The following is a 12,277-nucleotide window of genomic DNA, read 5'->3' on the forward strand; positions in this document are numbered from 1 at the left end:
CGCGACGCATCGCCTGTTCTAAAGAGTTCCGCCAGTGGAGGCGCTCGAGCAACCGAAGCAACGACACACATCCGAGTCTAGAAGAAGAAGAGAAGTGAGGGAGGGAAGGAACATAAACATGAGAAGTGGAACACAGCCGTTCATTCTGCTCTAAATCTGAAGTTTTCGCACTGTGAGTACATTCATTTATCATTTTTTATGAGAAATCTAAACCCAAACGACTAAACGAGTCGGTTAATTTAGTGAATCACTCAGAAATGAATCGAAATGAACCGACTGATGCTCATTACGCTGGAGAAACTTGTTACTGACTGTTTTTCACATTATCGTTTTTGAAGCTTATGAGTTGTGTTTTCGTTTTATGTAACGTTAATGATCAAATGAAAACTGGCAAAGACAGTTTTTAATGATGAATCATATCTAATGTAAGCATGGCTAGTTTTTTCCTCCTTGTTGATAAAATGAAAAAATTATCCCCTCTGTAAAACCACAAACCCTTTGCCATCCCCATGAAATTAACAGTGTTGAGTAGCTATTTTGCAAAACTTAAGTTAAATATAATACAATTCTTTAAATGTTTAAAAAACATAAATTGATCAATCAGAACTCAATTGTAACGCCAGAGAATGGTTCAATCAATCGTCAGCTTTCCTTTTAGAAATTATCACCCTATTATTTTCTCCTTTACCATCCACTGTTAGAGGTTAGAGCTGTGAAGCCCTGAAAAGTGTGGGTCTCAAAAATAATTAGAATTTAATACTACTTAATAGTAGTCATGAATAGTTTTTAAATTATTATTTGAGCAAACATTTGCACCTGGATAATTGAGAGTGATTGTAAGTGTGATGATCATCTGCTAAATGAGCAACAGCGACCACAATTCACACCTTCAGTCAGTGAAGCCGCTCCCACAGCCGTTCATGAGAGTTTAAATGCTGGGAATATTCCCATCTTCCAACAGGAGAAGAAGAAGCAAGCAGGATGAATTACTCCAGGAGAAACTACAGACATACTATTGTAAAGATGGAGTTTGAGAAAGAACCCTGCAGAATAAAAGATGAAGAGACAGAGGAACAAATAGGTTGGTGTTTTCCTTCATTCTCTTTAACGATGAACATCACAATTACTGACATAAATCAATATTTATAAACTAGATATTTTTAGACTCAATAGTAAACTGTATTTTAATATTATTTTGACTCAATTCTTTTCTGTGAATTAGCCAAAAATGCCTGCATAACGGTCTGAAATAATTTGGATTTGTTCGGATCGCTCTGTCACTGAATTATCTAGTATTTCACTAGTTTACTACACAGCATGGCCCAGTGGATAACAGAATGCAAGCTTAAAGGAGCTGCATTTTCTCCCGGTCTCATGCACCATTATTAAACAGCGTACAGTGTTAAACAATACACTACAACCTGTAAAACATTTAAATAAATATCAGTTAATAATGGTAATATAAATTATATAAGAAATTTAAATATTAGTTAGGCTAAATATGTTTTATATTTCCCCATAGAGGTACTCATATGCACGGAAAGAGAGCATCGTTTTTCTAATATCTTGTTTTCTCCTGATGTTCCAAAACTGATACTTGTAGTAAAATGTGTGAAGAGCAAAATTATCTTCTGCAGGGTCAAGAACTTTAGGCTTGATTTGATTATGCGCTGCGAGAAAAAGTGAAACTAAAACTCTCTGGCGTGTATGAAATGCGCTATATACATAAACTTGATGCACCTTAAGTCTAATAACAAGCACAAACTGTGTTGAATAGAATTTTAAGTTAAATGTATCTGTCCTACAGCACCGTTTTCTACTTTACCACAGTAAATAATGCAAATATACTCCTAATTAAAAGCAAACAAAAGGAAGAAATGTGTATAATCCCCTGTGAGAGACGTAATTGAAGACAGTAGAATAAAATGGAGTAAGTCTATTGTTAAATTCGTGGAAAATCGGGTGACCAGATTTCAAAACGCAGGCAAAGCTTAAATTTAGCTCACCTCACAAAGGTTACCTCTCTCGTTCGGCATGAATCCATGTGTTTCCATGGCTGCAATGTAACATTTAATTGCGAACCTATTATTTATTTTGTAAATAAAAGTTTGTGCTTCATTCGTGTCATAGTATTCACATAATAATATTATAATATTCACACTATCTCCCCCTGGTTTTCTGCAACCTAGCTGCGTGCGCATCCTGTATGTTTACAAACAGACAATTGGTCTGTTACGAATAAACTAATTTGTGTGCGTAACCATGCTACTTAATGTAAACCAACTAAACAGTATTTACACCAACAGTATTTATCAGTTTCTTGTATTAAATTGAGCAGTTTTCTTTGTCTGCGTCTCTCACCAACACACGCTGCAAAATTCTTGATCGTACTTTGCTTTGGGGTAAAAAGAACATTTGAAATACTTTCGCAGCGTTATACACTTAATGAACATCCCGCAACACCATTTAGATGAATGAATAGCCTATGTGTACTCACGCTATTGGCTGGTCAGTGGGAACTGCACAAACCAATGGCAAAGCACCGTAACTGCGCAAATCAATTGGTGCGAAGCCCGCCGAGCTGAGTGCAGAGCCCGCCAGCTGGCCCCTCGAGCCATGCCGTTCTTCTCGGAAGTCCACAAAGAACTGGTGAAATTGTGGTGAGCCAGAAAACGCTGAGTCAGCTGCAGACAAAACCAGTGCCTGCAGCTACTCACCCCCGCCCAGCACCTGAGCAGCAGCGCCCCAGTCAGACGAAACCGTTAGCACCCAAACACCTAAGATAACACTGGACCCTGAGCAGAGGAAGCAGTCCTGATCTGCAGAGTAGGAGGAGGGGAGGGCTAAGTCTCGCTGAGGCCGGAAAGAATGTTGTTCATTCTGTTGTTCAGTAAGTGCGCACCCCCTTAGACCCGACCGCTGTTATAGCAAAACTAATAAAAACATAAATACAAAAAAAAAAACAAAAGAGCGCTCTTCCTCTTCCACACCACACGAGGGTCGTCGCCTCCGTTCCGTGCCCTGGCTGCGGTTCGTTTGGCAGGCCCTTACCCGCTTGGAAGAGGTGGGCCAGAGCGAGGCTCGGTTGGGCAAGAGCATGGTTCACATGCAGTGTGAGCGTTAACCGTGCCACATCACGGAACAGCTGTGTCATCATTACGACAGCAAACTATTACTACTTGGATACACTTTTCGATTTAAATCAAGGATATTTAGGTTTATTTCGGTCCTGGTTCTCACCTTATTGATGAACATGAATTGTAGTTTGCTAGTAAAAATTCAAAAGTCTACCACTGTACCACTGTAATAATCTTCTGATACGTGCAGAACAATCAAGTGAAAATCGCTGCACAGCATAAATTATAAATCTATTAGGCAGTCTATTAGCGAAAGCGCTTTTCTTCAAGTCTTCTTCACAACAAAAAGTTGCATTGTGAATGACATAAACGTGCTCCGGCCCGGTAAGTTAAGTGCAATGTAAGTGCAGGCCAGCGGGAGAAAGGGGAGGGGTGACAATCGCGCTCGGGCACGGTACAAGGCAACCGTGCCTAGTGTGAGTGCACCCTATGAAACCCCTGGCCAACCGGGCAGAGGCTTCGAAAACAATCCTTGGTGTGTCACGATGAGTTAAAAACACAATAGAACAAGGTTACTCACTCCAGTTCGCTCGCAATCCACCCCGCTTCGCGGGCATAACACACACTTCAGTAAGGAGTAGGGCTGTCACGATATTAGATTTTTCACACCAGTTATTGTGGCCCAAAAAAATCATGATATCGATATATCGCAATATCTATAGAAACCTTGGGGGGAAAAGTTATCAAATAAATTTTTACTTTGTTTATTTAGTTTTTCTTTTTTACCCAACAAACATAATAGATACTGATAAACACAGGGTAATACTCTGTTACTGATAAATCTTCTTTGAAGCTCCCTATGAAATAACAAGAGAGAACGTACTGTCAAGTTTAACAGTATGATGAATAAATATTAACATAAATGTTATTGGCCATGACTAGATTGCAAATACAAGAATAGACATTATATAAATAGACATTAATTAATTGAAACTTAGATGTGCTGCACTGGCGGAAACAACACGAGCCCATGCTACCACGACCATCAAGACTGTCAGACGTGCTCTGACTGGTGTTTAGAGTCTGCGCCAGCAGCAGCAGCAGCAGTAGCGAGCGTTCCTTCAGCGCTGCTGCAAGGGTTAAGGCCTTTTTACACCTGTTTACTTCATTAGTTTTCTCTGATCAGATATCTATAACATTGTGAAGGGATCAGGAGGAAATGTTTTCCGAGATTCTTTCGAGGCGGATTTAAATCTGATCACTCAGAGCCGCCGCTCTTTTAAAACTTTAATTTAACAAACAAATATTGCTCCAAATTTATTTTTCTAAATTAACTTAATAAATAAACAAAACCAAAATATAACTACTTTGACATTAAAAACAAAGCTGAACAATTTTTATGGCTGCAACAATGTGTTAGCCTTGAAATCTAGATGCACCCTAGCGGCAGACAATTTATTTTGCAGCGAGTGTAGGCTAGCAACTCTTGGTAGACCTGAGAGCTGGAAAAAACAAACTCTGGTCAGGCCAATCACAGCGTGTGTAGAGTCGGTGGGCGGGCTTAACATAATGACGGCACGTAACGCCAGAGTTGCTGAGAGCATGCTACACATGCGTCCCCTGCAGTACTGGCTGAAACCACAGGTTCCTGCCCAAGCATGGCACTCGGGCCACATTTTGATCAGAGTAAACCACGGCTGTGTCAAATCCCTGGCCCCCTTGTCGAAACCCAGTCTCTTCGAGTCAGGGGTAAGCTTGGGAACAGTCTTGAGATGAATGGTGGTCACCACAGATGCCTCCAACACAGGTTGGGCGCTCTGTGTCCTGTCCCCAGGGGAATAGACCCAAACAGTTCAAATGATGTGGAATGTTTTTGGGAGGGCAGAGGTCGACCTCTTCACCTCTGAAGACAACTGTCATTGTCCAATATTTTCTCCAAGAGCAGGGCAGTTCTGGCCAACTACTGGCCCAGCCATCCACTTTGTGCTTTTTCTCTGGTCTTGCTCCTCCCCAAGTCATAAAGAGAATCAGGGAGGGGGACATACAGTCCTTCTAGTGGCCCCGCTCTGGCGGACCCAACCTTGGTTACCTGAGATGATCCAGCTGCTCTCAGCAGCCCCTTGGCCAAGTCCCCTAAGGAAAGACCTCCTTTCCCAGGCAAACAGGACGATTTGACACCCCTGTCCCAAACTATGGGCGCTACATGTGTGGCCCTTCGACGGGAGCTCGGGAACCTCCCAAAGAGCGTCCTGAACACTATCAATGAGGCTAGAGTTCTGTCTACCAGGTGCCTCTATGCTCTAAAATGGTCTGTGTTCTCTAGCTGGTGCTCAGCCAGGAACCAGGACCCAGTCTTGTGTGAAGTATCATATATCATATATCACATGTATCTGAGAGCATACATTGAGCGCTCCGCCCAGTACAGACAGCCAGAGCAGCTTTTTGTAAGCTCCGGTGGCCGCACCAAAGGGCTTCCAGTAACGAAGCAAAGACCATCTAGATGGTTGCTGGAAGCTATCGCTTTAGCCTATGCTTCTATGGGCCTACAGTGCCCCAGAGGTGTCAGGGCTCATTACACATGAGGCATGGCCTCCTCCTGAGCGAGGTCAAGCGGAGTATCTATTGGTGATACCGCGAGAGCGGCCGGTTGGTCTTCGCCATCTACCATTGCCAGATTTTACAGTTTGGAAGTCCCACATATCCTTTCTGTATGACAAAAAAAAAGGTGAGCCTCGACGAGCCCAGCCCTTCAGAGTTAGCGCTTTGGGGTCTATAACTCAAACGTCCCTGCGCTTCAAGCACATAAGTGCCTTCATCATGATTGTGACCATCCTCAGTGAGTCCGGCCTTTCACATTAAGGGTCTTTGCCCCTAGTGCAATGCCAATAAAGTCTGGGACCCTCATACTAGTGTCCCAACTTGGGTAGAGGTACATGTTGTTACGCTTATCATAGCCCGGTGTGACTGCATTGGTTCCCCTAGCATCTAGCAATGTGACTGTTCAAAAGGGAGTGTATTCCCTGAGATAAGTTCCCTATGACAAAGCATAACTCATTATAAAGCAAATAAAAAAATCAGCCAGGTGAGTTGAAAGTTGAAGTTAAAACTTAATAGTAATTAGAGATGCTTCGATCAGCATTTTTGGGGCAGATTAGCGATCACCAAGATCATGATCTGCCGATTGCCGATCACAGAATGGCAGGGGAATGGGAATCTTCTCTATAATCTTGCAGAGTTTGCTCCATTTGTAGAAATGAAACTAACTCTAAATTAACTGTATTGAGAAAAAAAAAACTGTAGAAATAGGCTAGAGTCAAGATCTTGAAGAAAAACCAAGTGTTTATTTTAGAAAATGAGAAAACTTAAGGCTACTGTAGGCCATCTTTCCCAAATAAGGCAGAGTAACATAAAATTATTCCAAACAAAGAGGGGTTAGACAGACCAACACACATCAGATTAGCTTAATGGGATGTAGCCTCTTAAAATACTGATTACATTTAATAATTGGCAGCTATATGTAAAACTTGTTACATCAAAACTGGCTACTGCCACAAAGGACAAAACTATGGCAAGTTTTTTTTTTCTGTTATTATTATGAACATCTGATGTAGTTGAGGAACCAACTACATCAGATCCAAAAAAAAAATAATGTAAGCTACTGTATGCCAATGCCATCCTTCCTAAATAACAAAGCAGAGAATCAATGAGGCCAAGCAGATAGTTACCTACCAGATGAACTTGGGATGGGATGAGGTCACATAGGCCCAGGCTACTTGTAAAATGTAGCCTTTTTTTAAATATTAAAATTAAACAATTGGCCACAAAATGTTTCAAACCTAAACTTGACCTAAACCTCTGCCTACTAACGCAGAGTACAAAATCAATCAGGTCTCAATCATAAAAGGCAAGTTTCTCTCGATGACTATGAGCATCTCCGCATTTTTTGATGTCAGCCGGTTTCTTTTGTCATCAATAATGTTTGCAGCCATGCTAAACAGTCGCTCACTATCCACTCTTGTGCATGGTGAACAAAGATATGCTCTTGCTGTTTCATTGCCTGTAAAGAGCAAGCTGGTGGGCTTTTGTCTGTTGACCTGCTGGAACTGGGCACCTCCACGCTGCTTGTACTTGGCAGTTCAGTGTGGCAATGGGCTGTAACAACGTCCCGAAACAGATCACGCACAGTTGGTTTGAGTGCCTCTGGAAAGTGTCTCTCTTTGTATCTGAAATGGATATAAAAATTAAAAACTATGTGAAATCAGTTATAGTGACATGCCATGCAGGCCACACACATACATTTGTGTCAGATTACATAGTCACAAAAATTAAATACTACCAGAGTAACCCATTTTCAACTATGACAAAAAATATAAAATATTTTAGATTACTATAAGCCGTCCTTCAAATAAGGCATAGGAAAAACCTAATTATCTATTTAAAACAAAGAGATAGTTGGACAAAGATTGAAAGACAGGGGAAGACCAATGATAAGTGATATAAGTTTCTTACCTTGGATCTAGCACCGTCGCAATTGCATATAGCTTCTGTGTATCAATGTCAGCAAATCGTCTTCTGACAGCTTCCAGTAGTACGGTTTTTGATGTTTTCACACCATGGTCAGACTCCACCGTCTTCTCCAAGAGTCGGATGAGAGCTCTTATACACGGAATCACATCCACAGCGGACGCAGTTGATGAGCTAATTTGTCGTGTGAGCTCTTCAAACGGGGCGAGGATAGAGACCATATTTTCGATTGATTTCCACTGGTGAATTGTGAACGTGCATGGCAATTCATGTTCTGCAGCATAGGCTGCAAGCGCCAATTTCTGTTCTAACAGACTTTGGAACATGTACAATGTACTGTTCCATCGAGTGGACACATTCTGGCAGAGTTTTTTAATCTGCTGGCCGAGTTGCTTTTGAACATTTTCCAGCCGGGTATATGCCAACGGAGAATGCTTAAAGTGCCCAACAATGCGTCTCCCTGAGGCTGTGATATCCAAAATACTTCGCTGGGATAGTACACCTTCATGCACAGCAAGCTGGAGAGTGTGTGCTACACACGGCAGGCCAGGGAAATCTGCGTCTCTCATTGCTTTCTGCATGTTTTTGGCGTTGTCTGTCAAAATTATGTGGATTTTTTCTGTTTGTATCCCTCGTGACCGAAACATGCCGCTAAATGCATTCACCAAAGACTCCGCAGAATGTGACCCTGTGAAATCCTGACAATATACCACAATGTTGTGTCTTTCGAAGTTTGAGTCAATAAAGTGTGCTGTTAAACTTAGCAGGGACAATGGGCAGGCGTCTGCACTCCATATATCGCTTGTGAAGCTAATATGTACACTATCCTTCAGAAGCCTGTCAATGTGTGTGTACACTTGTTTGGTACAATGCGTGGAGGCACACATCAGTTAGGTATTTCCTGCCTGGGGGGTCGTATCGTGGATCAAGGCAGCTTAGCAGGCGACGGAACCCTTTATCCCCCACAACGGATAGAGGTTGTTCGTCGAGGCAAATTAATTCTATAATTCTGAACGTGTGAAATGTCTGAAATGTCTTTCCACCTCTTACTATCCCTGCTGTATGGTTCACGTCGTTTAAATGCATCACAGTCGGCTGGTTGAGGGATGGGGATGTTGTTGGCTTCGGTTGGTTTAGTTTCTCATACTCGGCATATTCAGTTGAAATGCCTAATCATGTTTGTGGTGTTAAAATGACGTTGCTTGCTTCAACCTCAAGGGATTTCATCACGACATACATTGCAAACGGCTAACTTTACGTCTTTATCGGACACTTTGAAAAACTTCCAGACGGGAGAGCTCATGTTGCCACTGACAAGCTCCGCTCTGCTGTTGTGTACCTGTGCGCCGTGCATGCACGTGTGTAAAAGTCGCATGAGTAATTTACGTCACGTGATCGGCTTTTTTGATCTGCGCTTTTGGGGTTCGCCGATCAAACTATTTTTAGTCAATATCTGCCGATCATGATTGGTGGCCGATCAATCGGAGCATCACTAATAGTAATCGTGAAATAACTATTTGAGCAAACATTTGCAGCTGGATAGTTGAGTGATTGTAAGTTTGATGATCAACAGCGACCACAATTCACACCATCAGTCAGTGAAGCCGCTCCCACAGCCGTTCATGAGAGTTTAAATGCTGGAAATATTCCCATCTTCCCATCTTTCTCAGGAGAAGCAAGCAGGAGGAATTACTCCAGGAGAAACTACAGACATACTATTGTAAAGATGGAGTTTGAGGAAGAACACTGCAGAATAAAAGATGACCAGACAGAGGAACAAATAGGTTGGTGTTTTCCTTCATTCTCTTTAATGAGGAACATTACGATTACTGACATATAACAATACATCTAAACTAGATATTTTTAGACTCAATAGGAAACTGTATTTTGTTTATAATATATCCTCCTTTAATTAAATTATGGGAATTTAATTCAATTCAAATTTATTTGTATAGCGCTTTTCACAATACACATTGTTTCAAAGCAGCTTTACAGAAAGTGCATTTCATAAATCTACATTGAAAAATGTTAGAAAGAGAATGTTAAAGAAAAATGTTAGAAAAATGTTAGAAAAAGTTAAACAATCATGTATTAATTTAGGCCATAACAACGCTGGCGTTGAGTCGTCTCTTCACGGCATCTGAAGTCTCCATGAGAGGCTGGATACAAACTGGAGCTGACGAACTATTTACCTCGGGACTAGTGTCCCGAGATAACAGAAAAGCAGATGGGAAATAATTAGCATAGCTGCTGTTCAGAATAATAATGCTTTTGATCCGATTTAACTGTAGTATAAAAGGTAATTATAATGTGAATGCTTGGCTAAAGAGATGCGTCTTTAATCTAGTTTCAAACTGGTACAGCGAGTCTGAACCTCGAACAATATCAGGAAGACTTTTCCAGAGTTTAGGAGCTAAATGTGAAAAAGCCCTCCCTCCTTTAGTGGACTTAGATATCCTAGGAATGACCAGAAGCCTCGAGTTTAGTGATCTTAAAGAGCGCGATGGATTGTAGGGCGATAGAAGATCCGTTAAATACACTGGAGCTAAACCATTTAGGGCTTTATAGGTCGGTAGCAATACTTTGTAATTGATACGGAACTTAATAGGTAACCAGTGTAGAGATGATAAAATTGGTGCTATATGATCATATTTTCTTGACCTAGTAAGAACTCTAGCAGCTGCGTTTTGGACTAACTGTAGCTTGTTTATTGATGTTTATTGATTTAATGTTGATTTTAGACCTGATGCAAGTGACTGAAGACAAACAGCATTTCACAAATGAAGATGGAAGCATTTCACTGGCTGAAAAGGATTTCACAACTCGAAAAGCTGCAGTCAAAGGATCTTTCACCTACTCTGAGTGTGGAAAGAGTTTCACAAATAAATCAACCCTTAAGACACACATGAGGATTCACACGGGAGAAAAACCTTTCACATGCTTTCAGTGTGGAAAGAGTTTCTCAGACATATCAACCCATAACAGACACATGAGAATTCACACTGGAGAAAAACCTTTCACATGCTTTCAGTGTGGAAAGAGTTTCTTAGAAAAATCAAAACTTTACATACACATGAGAATTCACACTGGAGAAAAACCGTTCATATGCTCTCAGTGTGGAAAGAGTTCCTCAGATAGATCAACCCATAACAGACACATGAGAATTCACACTGGAGAAAAACCGTTCACATGCTCTCAGTGTGGAAAGAGTTATGCTCACAAAAAACATTTTAAAGGTCATCTGCTCCGTCACTCTGGAGTGAAGTTGTTCAGCTGTGATCAGTGTGATAAAACATTTGCTTTTGAATCAGGCTTAAGAAGACACCTGAAAGTTCATACTGGTGTGAGACCTCATATGTGCTTAGACTGTGGGAAGAGCTTCGGAGTGTCTAGCCACTTATATCAACACCAGAGAATTCACACTGGAGAGAAACCGTACAAATGCTCACACTGTGGGAAGAGTTTCACCCAATCATCTACTCTACAGACTCATAAGAAAAAACATTGCCTGAAGGCATCTAAATGAGCAAATGTTGTGCACGAGTACAAATAGAGGTGAATTATTGTATTGCCTTGATTCTCCCTCGTCTTTTGAAGCAGATTGTAAAGACTGAGAAAAATCAGATGCATAGTTCTGAAAACTACAGAATTTTCTGAAAACGACACCCATAAAAAATGTTTGGCAGCTCTTAACCCTATGAACCTATGGAACCCTATGGTCTATATTCATAAATCTGGTCTTATTTTAATCTAAACACTTGAAAGTTTTATAGTATAGGAATTAGGAACAGAATAAGACAAGGTAAAATTTACATGTAAGTGACACATTTTTATAATTGATATTCACTCAAATGAATGAGACTTTAATGTTAAAGGCCTGAAAAAAACCTGATGTCTGAATGTCTGATCATGTTTTGATTCAAAGATTATGCTCTCAAAAATGAATCTTCTGTACGCTTTTATGTCAAGAAAAGTCTAGACGTCCTTTCAAAAAGGCAATTTATTTCAGAAAATTTGTAATTGTAAATAGTAGTTTTTTATTCAAATAAATCTGCAATAAACTGCTAATTACAATGGATATACAGTTTCTGGAAAACTAAAGTGTCATGTGTCAGGTTCTTTCTCTTTGCTTCTCACTATCCCTTTCTTCTCTCACTCTCCTTCCTGATTGTTTCAGGCACACACACACACACACACTCACTCACTCGCTCGTTACGCTCATCTCTCTGTCTACCTGCACCTGTTAGTCATCGCAATCAGCGCCTCGCTGCCTTGCGATGACACCTGTTCCCACTTTTGTTTGAGTGCTTCCCCTTTATCTAGTGTTCATTCATGTTGCCTCTTGTTGGATCATTGTTTCATGTCATACGTTACGACTGCTGCTTTCTTCATGCCTGATTATTTTCGGAAGTTCTCGCCTTGTCATGTTTGTCTGAAACAGCCTTGCACCTAAGTCTTGTCTGTGTCCTGCATTTGCTGTAAGAGTACCTTCGCGGTCCTCTTTACCTGGCTGTGAGTAACTCTCAAGCACTACCTCCACCTCTACGGGTGTCCCGATCTCTTACCTCTTTAAGGCAGGATCAGTCTTCTGTCTTCTGAGTTTTGCTTCTCCAGCTCTGTGTGCCTTAACGACAGACTGCCTTGTTTACATTCTCATTAAAGACTGTTATCCTGTC

The 12,277-nt window shown here is 41.0% G+C and overlaps 1 protein-coding gene across 3 annotated transcripts; it reads left to right on the top strand.

Moving 5' to 3' along the window:
- Window positions 1–12,277, top strand: LOC307136841 (uncharacterized protein). Of its 3 annotated transcripts, none has more exons than XR_013817839.1 (4): window positions 1–172; window positions 962–1,085; window positions 9,272–9,385; window positions 10,343–12,277. XR_013817839.1 is itself a non-coding variant. In XM_079834158.1 (4 exons), the coding sequence occupies exons 2-4, from the start codon at window positions 982–984 to the stop codon at window positions 11,125–11,127; spliced, it is 999 nt and encodes a 332-aa protein (XP_079690284.1). In that variant the 5' UTR covers window positions 66–172; window positions 962–981; the 3' UTR covers window positions 11,128–12,277. The 3 variants fall into 3 exon arrangements, 1 of the variants encoding a protein (XP_079690284.1); XR_013817840.1 differs by having other exon boundaries at window positions 962–1,081; window positions 9,175–9,385; window positions 10,343–11,693; XM_079834158.1 differs by having other exon boundaries at window positions 66–172; window positions 962–1,081.

Source organism: Gobio gobio, assembly GCF_949357685.1.
Source record: "Gobio gobio genome assembly, chromosome: 14".
NCBI lineage: Eukaryota > Metazoa > Chordata > Actinopteri > Cypriniformes > Gobionidae > Gobio > Gobio gobio.

Excerpts from the sequence above, each read along its gene's own strand:
- LOC307136841 (XM_079834158.1), top strand. The coding sequence starts at position 982 with ATGAATTACTCCAGGAGAAACTACAGACATACTATTGTAAAGATGGAG. Across the intron at positions 1,082-9,271 it reads AGAGACAGAGGAACAAATAG|GAGAAGCAAGCAGGAGGAAT; the intron begins GTTGGTGTTTTC and ends CATCTTTCTCAG. Across the intron at positions 9,386-10,342 it reads CCAGACAGAGGAACAAATAG|ACCTGATGCAAGTGACTGAA; the intron begins GTTGGTGTTTTC and ends TGTTGATTTTAG.